We start from the raw sequence: 17,304 nt of genomic DNA, 5'->3' as shown, positions 1-17,304 counted from the left end.
GGAATGACAAGTGGACTACACGTCTCGAATGTTCAGAAAGTTAAGCTTACGTAGCAAGAATCTTATTGACTAAAATGATTAAAATGATACAGTACTGCTGAAGTAGGCTAGCTGGCAGTGCCTGCGTTGTTGACTTTGTAGGCTAGCTGGCAGTGGCTGCGTTGTTGACACTACACTAATCAAGTCGTTCCGTTGAGTGTAATAGTTTCTACAGTGCTGCTATTCGGGGCTAGCTGGCTAGCTAGCAGTGTTGATTACGTCAAACAAATCAAACCGTTGTGCTGTAATGAAATGAAATGAAAATGTGATACTACCTGTGGAGCGAAGCGGAATGCGACCGGGTTGTTGAGTGCGGAAGTTCTATTCAGTAGACATTGGCTAGCTGTTGGCTAGCTAGCAGTGTCTCCTACGTTAAGGACGACAAATAGCTGGCTAGCTAACCTCGGTAAATTAAGATAATCACTCTAAGACTACACGCTCTAAACTACACAATTATCTTGGATACGAAGACAGCAAAGACAACTATGTAGCTAGCTAACACTACACTAATCAAGTCGTTCAGTTGAGTGTAATAGTTTCTACAGTGCTGCTATTCGGTAGACAGTGGACGTTTGCTAGCTGGCTAGCTGCTGGGCAGATAGCAGTGTAGACTACGTTAGGACGACGAAATACGAAGTTGCAATAGAAGTGCTGACTGTTTCACTTTGTTGTCCTCTTTCTTTCCTTTTTCTTCTGTCCTTCTTTTGTCCTTATTTTGTCTTCCTTTCTTCTGTTAACTAGATCTTTTTTGTTGTTATTCTTTGTAAGCTAGCTAGCTTCTTCCAGGAGAGTCCCTAGCAACTGCTTAGCAACAAGTAAACAATTCTGCTAGCAATTCAGCTAGCTAAGATAACTGTACAATTTTATGAAAAATAGTTACTTTTCAAAAGCCTGTCTTTTTTGGTTTGTTCCTTGTTTTGTCTTCTATTGAGTCTTGCAGTTTTCTCTTGATTTTTTCGATGTACTTCACTCTAGTGTTGTGTAGTAGGTGGTGGGGTACTGTAATATTTATCTTTAAAAAATGCTAGAATATGACTGAATGCCTGGTAGCTTGGTAGTTGGGTTGTGTGGTAGCTAGGTTGTGTGGTAGCTAGATAGGACATGAGTGAATGCTTGGTAGCTTGGTGGTTGGGTTGTGTGGTAGCTAAGTAGCAGATAGCCTGGTAGCTTGGTAGTTGGGCTGTGTGGTAGCTAGGTAGAACATGAGTGAATGCTTGGTAGCTGGGCTGTGTGGTAGCTCGGTAGAAGATAGCCTGGTAGTTGGGCTGTGTGGTAGCTAGGTAGCAGATAGCCTGGTAGCTGGGCTGTGTGGTAGCTAGGTAGCAGATAGCCTGGTAGCTTGGTAGTTGGGCTGTGTGGTAGCTAGGTAGAACATGAGTGAATGCTTGGTAGCTGGGCTGTGTGGTAGCTAGGTAGCAGATAGCCTGGTGAGCTAGGTAGCAGATAGCCTGGTAGCTTGGTAGTTGGGCTGTGTGGTAGCTAGGTAGAACATGAGTGAATGCTTGGTAGCTGGGCTGTGTGGTAGCTAGGTAGCAGATAGCCTGGTAGTTGGGCTGTGTGGTAGCTAGGTAGAACATGAGTGAATGCTTGGTAGCTGGGCTGTGTGGTAGCTCGGTAGAAGATAGCCTGGTAGTTGGGCTGTGTGGTAGCTAGGATAGCCTGATTGGGCTGTGTGGTAGCCTGGTAGTTGGGCTGGGCTGTGTGGTCCTGTCTAGGTAGCTAGCAGTTGGTGTGTGGTAGCTAGGTAGCAGATGGCGCCTTCTGTAGCTCAGTTGGTAGAGCATGGCGCTTGTAACGCCAGGGTAGTGGGTTCGATCCCGGGACCACCCATACGTAGAATGTATGCACACATGACTGTAAGTCGCTTTGGATAAAAGCGTCTGCTAAATGGCATATATTATTATATATTATAGGTAGCTTGGTAGTTGGGCTGTGTGGTAGCTAGGTAGAACATGAGTGAATGCTTGGTAGTTGGGCTGTGTGGTAGCTAGGTAGCAGATAGCCTGGTAGTTGGGCTGTGTGGTAGCTCGGTAGCAGATAGCCTGGTAGCTTGGTGGTTGTGCAGGCAGGCAGGCAGGCAGAGTCAGACAAACTGTAAAAGTATCCATTGAGGTAAATCATGCTGTGTTTATTGTATGGTGACAGAAACTCTTCAGAAACAACACCAATACATGATATCAGGTGTTTAAAAATGGACACATTGGTCCCACAGCTTTCACCAGCAACAGGAGCATGTTCAGGACCATCAGGAATGTAGAGGGTAGAAACATCTCAACCCAACAGCCAAGACACACAATATTACACGCTCAGTGTGAAAGGTAGACATTGTATATATATAACATGTAATACATCAAATAATACATATAGTGTTAAAGCTTTTCACCCTCTATACTGCATATGATAGGAATGAGGATATGAGAAATGTTGAGGATCTTGAATGTTTACATGATACTGAATATGATGGGAATGAGGAAATGAGAAATGTTGAGGATCTTGAATGTTTACATGATACTGAATATGATAGGAATGAGGATATGAGAAATGTTGAGGATCTTGAATGTTTACATGATACTGAATATGATAGGAATGAGGATATGGAAATGTTGAGGGTCTTGAATGTTTACATGATACTGAATATGATGGGAATGAGGATATGAGAAATGTTGAGGATCTTGAATGTTTACATGATACTGAATATGATGGGAATGAGGATATGAGAAATGTTGAGGATCTTGAATGTTTACATGATACTGAATATGATGGGAATGAGGATATGAGAAATGTTGAGGATCTTGAATGTTTACATGATACTGAATATGATAGGAATGAGGATATGAGAAATGTTGAGGGTCTTGAATGTTTACATGATACTGAATATGATGGGAATGAGGATATGAGAAATGTTGAGGATCTTGAATGTTTACATGATACTGAATATGATGGGAATGAGGATATGAGAAATGTTGAGGATCTTGAATGTTTACATGATACTGAATATGATGGGGGGTTGTCCACTGAGGACCAAGTAACATCTCAATATTGTGCATTCTAAAAGAAAGTAAAATCTAGAAATATTGAAATGAGATTATTTCATTATCTGTAAAAACACATTTCAACCTGGTCTGGATTTACAATAAAAATAACGGTAGAATCAGATGACCGATTTCTATTGACGAGTTAAAGCAGATTTTGATTCATTCAGACATCTCTCTTAAAAATATAAAAATATAATATTCTGAAACTTTAACAACTACAATTGTAGATACTTAAAACAGAAATACATTTTAAAAAGTCAGAAAAGTGGAGAAGAACAGATCAGGATAAAACTGTTTTTTGATTAAATAGTATCTTTCAATAAAACAAAAATGAGTGAACAATATTATAAAAAGTGTTGAACGAAAGTCAGTGCGGAAGCCATGTTGATGGAGAGTAGGTGGACAACATGCTGGTGATCTTTAGCCTGCTGGTGATACAATATCCATGTCTGACTGCTAATAGACACTGAACACATACAAACGCAACATGTAAAGTGTTGGTCCCATATTTCATGAGCTGAAATAAAAAATCCCAGAATGGTTTCTGTACGTACAAAAAGCTTTTACCTTCCTCTGTTAGTGAGCTTTTCTCCTATTGCCAAGATAATCCACCCCCCTGCATCCCAGTCATGTGAAGTCCATTGATTAGGGCTGAAAGAATTCATTTCAAATGACTGATTTTCTTCTATGAACTGTAAGTCAGTAAAATCTTTGAAATTGTTGCATGTTGCGTTGCCATTTTTGTTCAGTATAGACGCCATGTAGCAGATGCTTTTATCCCAAAGAGACGTAGTTATGCGTGTATACATATGGGTGATCTCAGGAATTGTACCCACTATCCCGGCACAGCAAGTGCCATGTTCTACAAACGGAGCTACAGAGGACCAGTAACCCAGGAGCAGTTTTCTAACCAGTTCTGAACATAGAGGAATGTGATCCAGATATGCCCTGCATATCCTCCACTATACGGCCAGTTTCACACAGGACACAAGTCTGAGGTGGCAACAGTGTGCACATGGCCATGTCTTCCATTGGGGACCATAGATCACTCCTCCATCACCTCCTCTCAATGGTTCTCTTCCTCCTCAGAGGACTCTGGGCGCTCAAAGTCTTCAGCTCGCTGTACTGCACCTACACACAGAGGAATATGGTCAGGTATCATTCATAACAGCAGAGCTGTAGGGCTACAGTGTCTGAGGAGGTCATACTACCAGTTGCGGTCACACAACAGTCACAGTAGCTCTCAACTAGTGTTGTAAAATTCTGCTAACTTCCCCGATTGGAGGATTCACACACTTCCTGCTTATTCCCTCCTGAATCCACAAATCTTCCAACAGATTTCCCCCAAAAACTAGGACTTTTGGGAAAGTTAACAGAATTTTGCAACCCTACTCTCAAACTCTGTGGTGACAATAGTCACAGAAGTTATCAACTCTGTGGTGACAATAGTCACAGAAGTTATCAACTCTGTGGTGCCTTCGCCCGGCAACTGAAAGGCACATGACCCTAACACCTTGTATAATCCACAAGGGCTGTTAGGGAGGAAACATCATAACATACATTAGACCGGGCTATAATTACACAGGCAACAACCTGTGGGATATTTCAGTAGAAAGCAGTGCTGAAAGACTAGAAGTTTACTGGCTTCCTGAATCTGATCTAGAGGTTTACTGGCATCCTGCATCTGATCTAGAGGTTTACTGGCATCCTGCATCTGATCTAAAGGTTTACTGGCACCCTGAATCTGATCTAGAGGTTTACTGGCATCCTGCATCTGATCTAGAGGTTTACTGGCATCCTGCATCTGATCTAGAGGTTTACTGGCTTCCTGCATCTGATCTAGAGGTTTACTGGCTTCCTGCATCTAATCTAGAGGTTTACTGGCATCCTGCATCTGATCTAGAGGTTTACTGGCATCCTGCATCTAATCTAGAGGTTTACTGGCATCCTGCATCTGATCTAGAGGTTTACTGGCATCCTGCATCTAATCTAGAGGTTTACTGGCATCCTGCATCTGATCTAGAGGTTTACTGGCATCCTGAATCTGATCTAGAGGTTTACTGGCATCCTGCATCTGATCTAGAGGTTTACTGGCATCCTGCATCTGATCTAGAGGTTTACTGGCATCCTGCATCTGATCTAGAGGTTTACTGGCATCCTGCATCTGATCTAGAGGTTTACTGGCTTCCTGAATCTGATCTAGAGGTTTACTGGCTTCCTGAATCTGATCTAGAGGTTTACTGGCATCCTGCATCTGATCTATAGGTTATAACCTGAAATACTAGACATTTACTGCCTTCCTGAATCTGATCTAGAGGTTATAACCTGAAAGAATAGAGAATTACTGTCTCCCTGAATATGATCTAGAGGTTATAACCTGAAATACTAGAGGTTTACTGGCTTCCTGAATCTGATCTAGAGCATTACTGGCTTCCTGGATCTGATCTAGAGGTTATAACCTGAAAGACTAGAGGTTTACTGGCTTCCTGAATCTGATCTAGAGCATAACTGGCTTCCTGAATCTGATCTAGAGGTTATAACCTGAAATACTAGAGGTTTACTGGCTTCCTGAATCTGATCGAGAGCATTACTGGCTTCCTGAATCTGATTTAGAGGCAATAACCTGAAAAGGATAATTCCACCACTTTTTAAACTCCCATTCACTATGTCCAGCACCACACCAGTGTCTACATATGTGAATAACGACATATTTCTATGTTCTGTAGCTACACACATAAGAAGAAAAGGTCCTTTAGGTTTGGACTTTTCATGCAGAGTTTCTACATTTACATGTGATGAATTTCCAGGCAGGAAGAGTATTATCCAGCTCCCCGCTAATCTCACAGTCTTCCTAAATCACTGTGTTATCTGTTGAAAAGCGGTGGAATTGCCCTTTAACCTTCTATAGACACTTACCTTGTGAACATCTGAAGGAACTCTCCTCAGGAAATCAAACACCTCATTGTTGTCGATGGCGTACGGGGCCCGTAATTTCTTGGTGAATTTATTAATTCCTGAAAACAGACATTCAGGAGAAGCAAAATAAAACAGTCTGTATAAACCAGTAATCTGGGTGGATCTGATGCAGCTCTAATTAAATAATAAAATAAAACAGTCTGTATAAACCAGTAATCTGGGTGGATCTGATGCAGCTCTAATTAAATAATAAAATAAAACAGTCTGTATAAACCAGTAATCTGGGTGGATCTGATGCAGCTCTAATTAAATAATAAAATAAAACAGTCTGTATAAACCAGTAATCTGGGTGGATCTGATGCAGCTATAATTAAATAATTAAAGAAAACATGCACTTACCCCATACTAGAAGGATATATCGTACAGGGATGAAGTATGTCAGAAATGTTACTGTCACCAGGATAAGGAAGGCAAGGTTGGAGAGGAACGGTACTGACCAGTTAAAGGTGCTGATGAAGAGAATACAATACACATTCATACTGAGTAGAAACACAATACATATTCATACTGAGTAGAAACACAATACATATTCATACTGAGTAGAAACACAATACATATTCATACTGAGTAGAAATACAATACATATTCATATTGAGTAGAAACACAATACATATTGAGTAGAAATACAATACATATTCATACTGAGTAGAAACACAATACATATTCATACTGAGTAGAAACACAATACACATTCATACTGAGTAGAAACACAATACAATACATATTGAGTAGAAACACAATACATATTGAGTAGAAACACAATACATATTCATACTGAGTAGAAACACAATACATATTCATATTGAGTAGAAACACAATACATATTCATACTGAGTAGAAACACAATACATATTCATATTGAGTAGAAACACAATACATATTGAGTAGAAACACAATACATATTCATACTGAGTAGAAACACAATACATATTCATACTGAGTAGAAACACAATACATATTCATATTGAGTAGAACACAATACATATTGAGTAGAAACACAATACATATTCATACTGAGTAGAAACACAATACATATTCATACTGAGTAGAAACACAATACATATTGAGTAGAAATACAATACATATTCATATTGAGTAGAAACACAATACATATTGAGTAGAAACACAATACATATTCATACTGAGTAGAAACACAATACATATTCATATTGAGTAGAAACACAATACATATTCATACTGAGTAGAAACACAATACATATTCATACTGAGTAGAAACACAATACATATTCATACTGAGTAGAAACACAATACATATTCATACTGAGTAGAAACACAATACATATTGAGTAGAAATACAATACATATTCATATTGAGTAGAAACACAATACATATTCATACTGAGTAGAAACACAATACATATTGAGTAGAAATACAATACATATTCATATTGAGTAGAAACACAATACATATTGAGTAGAAACACAATACATATTCATACTGAGTAGAAACACAATACATATTCATACTGAGTAGAAACACAATACATATTGAGTAGAAATACAATACATATTCATATTGAGTAGAAATACAATACATATTCATACTGAGTAGAAACACAATACATATTCATATTGAGTAGAAACACAATACAATACATATTGAGTAGAAACACAATACATATTCATACTGAGTAGAAACACAATACATATTCATACTGAGTAGAAACACAATACAATACATATTGAGTAGAAACACAATACATATTCATACTGAGTAGAAACACAATACATATTCATACTGAGTAGAAACACAATACATATTCATACTGAGTAGAAACACAATACATATTCATACTGAGTAGAAACACAATACATATTGAGTAGAAATACAATAAATATTCATATTGAGTAGAAACACAATACATATTGAGTAGAAACACAATACATATTCATACTGAGTAGAAACACAATACATATTCATACTGAGTAGAAACACAATACATATTGAGTAGAAATACAATACATATTCATATTGAGTAGAAACACAATACATACTGAGTAGAAACACAATACATATTCATACTGAGTAGAAACACAATACATATTCATACTGAGTAGAAACACAATACATATTGAGTAGAAACAATACATATTCATACTGAGTAGAAACACAATACATATTGAGTAGAAACACAATACATATTCATACTGAGTAGAAACACAATACATATTGAGTAGAAACACAATACATATTCATACTGAGTAGAAACACAATACATATTCATACTGAGTAGAAACACAATACATATTCATACTGAGTAGAAACACAATACATATTCATATTGAGTAGAAACACAATACATATTCATACTGAGTAGAAACACAATACATATTGAGTAGAAACACAATACATACTGAGTAGAAACACAATACATATTGAGTAGAAATACAATACATATTCATACTGAGTAGAAACACAATACATATTGAGTAGAAACACAATACATATTCATACTGAGTAGAAACACAATACATATTGAGTAGAAACACAATACATATTCATATTGAGTAGAAACACAATACATATTCATATTGAGTAGAAACACAATACATATTGAGTAGAAAGAAACACAATACATATTGAGTAGAAACACAATACATATTCATACTGAGTAGAAACACAATACATATTCATACTGAGTAGAAACACAATACATATTGAGTAGAAACACAATACATATTCATACTGAGTAGAAACACAATACACATTCATACTGAGTAGAAACACAATACACATTCATACTGAGTAGAAACACAATACACATTCATACTGAGTAGAAACACAATACACATTCATACTGAGTAGAAACACAATACACATTGAGTAGAAACACAATACATATTCATACTGAGTAGAAACACAATACATATTCATACTGAGTAGAAACACAATACATATTCATACTGAGTAGAAACACAATACATATTCATACTGAGTAGAAACACAATACATATTGAGTAGAAACACAATACATATTCATACTGAGTAGAAACACAATACATATTCATACTGAGTAGAAACACAATACATATTCATATTGAGCAGAACACAATACATATTGAGTAGAAACACAATACATATTCATACTGAGTAGAAACACAATACATATTCATACTGAGTAGAAACACAATACATATTGAGTAGAAATACAATACATATTCATATTGAGTAGAAACACAATACATATTGAGTAGAAACACAATACATATTCATACTGAGTAGAAACACAATACATATTCATATTGAGTAGAAACACAATACATATTCATACTGAGTAGAAACACAATACATATTCATACTGAGTAGAAACACAATACATATTCATACTGAGTAGAAACACAATACATATTCATACTGAGTAGAAACACAATACATATTGAGTAGAAATACAATACATATTCATATTGAGTAGAAACACAATACATATTCATACTGAGTAGAAACACAATACATATTGAGTAGAAATACAATACATATTCATATTGAGTAGAAACACAATACATATTGAGTAGAAACACAATACATATTCATACTGAGTAGAAACACAATACATATTCATACTGAGTAGAAACACAATACATATTGAGTAGAAATACAATACATATTCATATTGAGTAGAAATACAATACATATTCATACTGAGTAGAAACACAATACATATTCATATTGAGTAGAAACACAATACAATACATATTGAGTAGAAACACAATACATATTCATACTGAGTAGAAACACAATACATATTCATACTGAGTAGAAACACAATACAATACATATTGAGTAGAAACACAATACATATTCATACTGAGTAGAAACGCAATACATATTCATACTGAGTAGAAACACAATACATATTCATACTGAGTAGAAACACAATACATATTGAGTAGAAATACAATACATATTCATATTGAGTAGAAACACAATACATATTGAGTAGAAACACAATACATATTCATACTGAGTAGAAACACAATACATATTGAGTAGAAACACAATACATATTGAGTAGAAATACAATACATATTCATACTGAGTAGAAACACAATACATATTGAGTAGAAACACAATACATATTCATACTGAGTAGAAACACAATACATATTCATACTGAGTAGAAACACAATACATATTGAGTAGAAACACAATACATATTCATACTGAGTAGAAACACAATACATATTGAGTAGAAATACAATACATATTCATACTGAGTAGAAACACAATACATATTGACTAGAAACACAATACATATTCATACTGAGTAGAAACACAATACATATTCATACTGAGTAGAAACACAATACATATTCATACTGAGTAGAAACACAATACATATTCATATTGAGTAGAAACACAATACATATTCATACTGAGTAGAAACACAATACATATTGAGTAGAAACACAATACATATTCATACTGAGTAGAAACACAATACATATTGAGTAGAAATACAATACTGAGTAGAAACACAATACATATTGACTAGAAACACAATACATATTGAGTAGAAACACAATACATATTGAGTAGAAACACAATACATATTGAGTAGAAACACAATACATATTCATACTGAGTAGAAACACAATACATATTGAGTAGAAATACAATACATATTCATATTGAGTAGAAACACAATACATATTGAGTAGAAACACAATACATATTCATACTGAGTAGAAACACAATACATATTGAGTAGAAATACAATACATATTCATATTGAGTAGAAACACAATACATATTCATACTGAGTAGAAACACAATACATATTCATACTGAGTAGAAACACAATACATATTCATACTGAGTAGAAACACAATACATATTGAGTAGAAATACAATACATATTCATATTGAGTAGAAACACAATACATATTGAGTAGAAACACAATACATATTCATACTGAGTAGAAACACAATACATATTCATACTGAGTAGAAACACAATACATATTGAGTAGAAATACAATACATATTCATATTGAGTAGAAACACAATACATACTGAGTAGAAACACAATACATATTCATACTGAGTAGAAACACAATACATATTCATACTGAGTAGAAACACAATACATATTGAGTAGAAACAATACATATTCATACTGAGTAGAAACACAATACATATTGAGTAGAAACACAATACATATTCATACTGAGTAGAAACACAATACATATTGAGTAGAAACACAATACATATTCATACTGAGTAGAAACACAATACATATTCATATTGAGTAGAAACACAATACATATTCATACTGAGTAGAAACACAATACATATTCATATTGAGTAGAAACACAATACATATTCATACTGAGTAGAAACACAATACATATTCATACTGAGTAGAAACACAATACATATTCATACTGAGTAGAAACACAATACATATTGAGTAGAAACACAACACATATTCATATTGAGTAGAAACACAATACATATTGAGTAGAAACACAACACTGAGTAGAAACACAATACATATTGAGTAGAAACACAATACATATTGAGTAGAAACACAATACATATTGAGTAGAAACACAATACATATTGAGTAGAAATACAATACATATTCATACTGAGTAGAAACACAATACATATTGAGTAGAAACACAATACATATTCATACTGAGTAGAAACACAATACATATTCATACTGAGTAGAAACACAATACATATTGAGTAGAAACACAATACATATTCATACTGAGTAGAAACACAATACATATTCATACTGAGTAGAAACACAATACATATTCATACTGAGTAGAAACACAATACATATTGAGTAGAAACACAATACATATTCATATTGAGTAGAAACACAATACATATTCATATTGAGTAGAAACACAATACATATTCATATTGAGTAGAAACACAATACATATTGAGTAGAAACACAATACATATTCATACTGAGTAGAAATACAATACATATTCATACTGAGTAGAAACACAATACATATTCATACTGAGTAGAAACATAATACATATTCATACTGAGTAGAAACACAATACATATTGAGTAGAAATACAATACATATTCATACTGAGTAGAAACACAATACATATTCATATTGAGTAGAAACACAATACATATTCATATTGAGTAGAAACACAATACATATTCATACTGAGTAGAAACACAATACATATTCATACTGAGTAGAAACACAATACATATTGAGTAGAAATACAATACATATTCATATTGAGTAGAAACACAATACATATTCATATTGAGTAGAAACACAATACATATTCAGAAGGACCACATGAATACATATTCATACTGAGTAGAAACACAATACATATTCATACTGAGTAGAAACACAATACATATTCATACTGAGTAGAAACACAATACATATTGAGTAGAAACACAATACATATTCATACTGAGTAGAAACACAATACATATTGAGTAGAAACACAATACATATTCATACTGAGTAGAAACACAATACATATTCATACTGAGTAGAAACACAATACATATTCATACTGAGTAGAAACACAATACATATTCATACTGAGTAGAAACACAATACATATTGAGTAGAAATACAATACATATTCATATTGAGTAGAAACACAATACATATTCATACTGAGTAAAAACACAATACATATTGAGTAGAAACACAATACATATTCATACTGAGTAGAAACACAATACATATTCATACTGAGTAGAAACACAATACATATTCATACTGAGTAGAAATACAATACATATTAATAATATAATAATAATAATAATATTCATATTGAGTAGAAACACAATACATATTCATACTGAGTAGAAACACAATACATATTCATACTGAGTAGAAACACAATACATATTCATACTGAGTAGAAACACAATACATATTCATACTGATTAGAAACACAATACATATTCATACTGAGTAGAAACACAATACATATTCATACTGAGTAGAAACACAATACATATTCATACTGAGTAGAAACACAATACATATTCATACTGAGTAGAAATACAATACATATTAATAATATAATAATAATAATAATATTCATATTGAGTAGAAACACAATACATATTCATACTGAGTAGAAACAAAATACATATTCATACTGAGTAGAAATACAATACATATTCATACTGAGTAGAAACACAATACATACAGCGGAGTCAATCACCACCTTCCGGAGACACCTGAAACCCCACCTCTTCAAGGAATACCTAGGATAGGGTAAGTAAGGGACTTATAGAAACACAATAAGTAATCCTTCTCACCCCCCTTCTCCCCCAACAAGATTTAGATGCAAGTGGCTGTTCCACTGGTTGTCATAAGGTGTATGCACCAATTTGTAAGTCGCTCTGGATAAGAGCGTCTGCTAAATGACTTAAATGTAAATGTAAATGTAATATTCATACTGAGTAGAAACACAATACATATTCATACTGAGTAGAAACACAATACATATTGAGTAGAAACACAATACATATTCATACTGAGTAGAAACACAATACATATTGAGTAGAAACACAATACATATTCATACTGAGTAGAAACACAATACATATTGAGTAGAAATACAATACATCTTCATACTGAGTAGAAACACAATACATATTGACTAGAAACACAATACATATTCATACTGAGTAGAAACACAATACATATTGAGTAGAAACACAATACATATTCATACTGAGTAGAAACACAATACATATTCATACTGAGTAGAAACACAATACATATTGAGTAGAAACACAATACATATTCATACTGAGTAGAAACACAATACATATTGAGTAGAAACACAATACATATTCATACTGAGTAGAAACACAATACATATTCAGACTGAGTAGAAACACAATACATATTCATACTGAGTAGAAACACAATACATATTCATACTGAGTAGAAACACAATACATATTCATACTGAGTAGAAACACAATACATATTCATATTGAGTAGAAACACAATACATATTCATATTGAGTAGAAACACAATACATATTCATACTGAGTAGAAACACAATACATATTCATATTGAGTAGAAACACAATACATATTCATATTGAGTAGAAACACAATACATATTCATACTGAGTAGAAACACAATACATATTCATATTGAGTAGAAACACAATACATATTCATACTGAGTAGAAACACAATACATATTGAGTAGAAACACAATACATATTGAGTAGAAACACAATACATATTGAGTAGAAACACAATACATATTCATACTGAGTAGAAACACAATACATATTCATACTGAGTAGAAACACAATACATATTCATACTGAGTAGAAACACAATACATATTCATACTGAGTAGAAACACAATACATATTCATACTGAGTAGAAACACAATACATATTCATACTGAGTAGAAACACAATACATATTCATATTGAGTAGAAACACAATACATATTCATACTGAGTAGAAATACAATACATATTCATACTGAGTAGAAACACAATACATATTCATACTGAGTAGAAACACAATACATATTCATACTGAGTAGAAATACAATACATATTCATACTGAGTAGAAACACAATACATATTGAGTAGAAACACAATACATATTCATACTGAGTAGAAACACAATACATATTGAGTAGAAACACAATACATATTCATACTGAGTAGAAACACAATACATATTGAGTAGAAACACAATACATATTCATACTGAGTAGAAACACAATACATATTCATACTGAGTAGAAACACAATACATATTCATACTGAGTAGAAACACAATACATATTGAGTAGAAACACAATACATATTCATACTGAGTAGAAACACAATACATATTCATACTGAGTAGAAACACAATACATATTCATATTGAGTAGAAACACAATACATATTCATACTGAGTAGAAACACAATACATATTGAGTAGAAACACAATACATATTCATACTGAGTAGAAACACAATACATATTCATACTGAGTAGAAACACAATACATATTCATACTGAGTAGAAACACAATACATATTCATATTGAGTAGAAACACAATACATATTGAGTAGAAACACAATACATATTCATACTGAGTAGAAACACAATACATATTGAGTAGAAACACAATACATATTCATACTGAGTAGAAACACAATACATATTCATACTGAGTAGAAACACAATACATATTCATATTGAGTAGAAACACAATACATATTCATACTGAGTAGAAACACAATACATATTCATATTGAGTAGAAACACAATACATACTGAGTAGAAACACAATACATATTCATACTGAGTAGAAACACAATACATATTGAGTAGAAACACAATACATATTCATACTGAGTAGAAACACAATACATATTCATACTGAGTAGAAATACAATACATATTCATACTGAGTAGAAACACAATACATATTGAGTAGAAACACAATACATATTCATACTGAGTAGAAACACAATACATATTCATACTGAGTAGAAACACAATACATATTCATATTGAGTAGAAACACAATACATATTGAGTAGAAACACAATACATATTCATACTGAGTAGAAACACAATACATATTCATATTGAGTAGAAACACAATACATATTCATATTGAAACACAATACATATTGAGTTACATTCATACTAGAAACACAATACATATTGAGTAGAAACACAATACATATTCATACTGAGTAGAAACACAATACATATTCATACTGAGTAGAAACACAATACATATTCACAATATTATTCATACTGAGTAGAAACACAATACATATTCATACTGAGTAGAAACACAATACATATTGAGTAGAAACACAATACATATTCATACTGAGTAGAAACACAATACATATTCATACTGAAACACAATACATATTCATACTGTAGAAACACAATACATATTCATACTGAGTAGAAACACAATACATATTCATATTGAGTAGAAACACAATACATATTCATATTGAGTAGAAACACAATACATATTCATATTGAGTAGAAACACAATACATATTCATACTGAGTAGAAACACAATACATATTGAGTAGAAACACAATACATATTCATATTCATACTGAGTAGAAATACAATACATATTCACAATACTATTCATACTGAGTAGAAACACAATACATATTCATATTGAGTAGAAACACAATACATATTCATACTGAGTAGAAACACAATACATATTCATACTGAGTAGAAACACAATACATATTCATACTGAGTAGAAACACAATACATATTCATACTGAGTAGAAACACAATACATATTCATATTGAGTAGAAACACAATACATATTCATACTGAGTAGAAACACAATACATATTCATACTGAGTAGAAACACAATACATATTCATACTGAGTAGAAACACAATACATATTCATACTGAGTAGAAACACAATACATATTCATACTGAGTAGAAACACAATACATATTCATATTGAGTAAAACACAATACATATTCATACTGAGTAGAAACACAATACATATTCATACTGAGTAGAAACACAATACATATTCATACTGAGTAGAAACACAATACATATTCATACTGAGTAGAAACACAATACATATTCATATTGAGAAACACAATACATATTCATACTGAAAACACAATACATATTCATACTGAGTAGAAACACAATACATATTCATACTAGAAACACAATACATATTCATACTGAGTAGAAACACAATACATATTCATACTGAGTAGAAACACAATACATATTCATACATATTCAGTAGAAACACAATACATATTCATACTGAGTAGAAACACAATACATATTCATATTGAGTAGAAACACAATACATATTCATACTGAGTAGAAACACAATACATATTCATACTGAGTAGAAACACAATACATATTCATATTGAGTAGAAACACATTACATATTCATACTGGGTAGAAATACAATACATATTGAGTAGAAACACAATACATACTGAGTAGAAACACAATACATTTTGAGTAGAAACACAATACACATTCATACTGAGTAGAAACACAATACATATTCATACTGAGTAGAAACACAATACATATTCATACTGAGTAGAAACACAATACATATTCATATTCACAATACATATTCATATTGAGTAGAAACACAATACATATTCATATTGAGTAGAAACACAATACATATTCATACTGAGTAGAAACACAATACATATTCATACTGAGTAGAAATACAAT

At 32.8% G+C, this 17,304-nt stretch overlaps 1 protein-coding gene across 1 annotated transcript in view; it reads right to left on the bottom strand.

Moving 5' to 3' along the window:
* Positions 1–3,490: 3,490 nt before the first annotated feature.
* Positions 3,491–17,304, bottom strand: part of LOC127918884 (multiple C2 and transmembrane domain-containing protein 2-like) — a 35,974-nt gene continuing 22,160 nt past the window's right edge. Inside the window, exons 5-7 of the mRNA XM_052502162.1 lie at positions 6,390–6,499; positions 5,991–6,088; positions 3,491–4,205 (exon numbers count right to left, since the gene is read on the bottom strand). Of these exons, the coding sequence (XP_052358122.1) occupies positions 4,131–4,205; positions 5,991–6,088; positions 6,390–6,499 (283 nt within the window). The 3' untranslated portion in view covers positions 3,491–4,130. The remainder of the gene's footprint in view (positions 4,206–5,990; positions 6,089–6,389; positions 6,500–17,304) is intronic.

This window comes from Oncorhynchus keta, unplaced genomic scaffold, assembly GCF_023373465.1.
Source record: "Oncorhynchus keta strain PuntledgeMale-10-30-2019 unplaced genomic scaffold, Oket_V2 Un_contig_15169_pilon_pilon, whole genome shotgun sequence".
Classification (NCBI taxonomy): domain Eukaryota; kingdom Metazoa; phylum Chordata; class Actinopteri; order Salmoniformes; family Salmonidae; genus Oncorhynchus; species Oncorhynchus keta.
The sequence above is the reverse complement of the archived record's forward strand: the minus strand, read 5'-3'. Positions and strand labels throughout refer to the sequence as shown.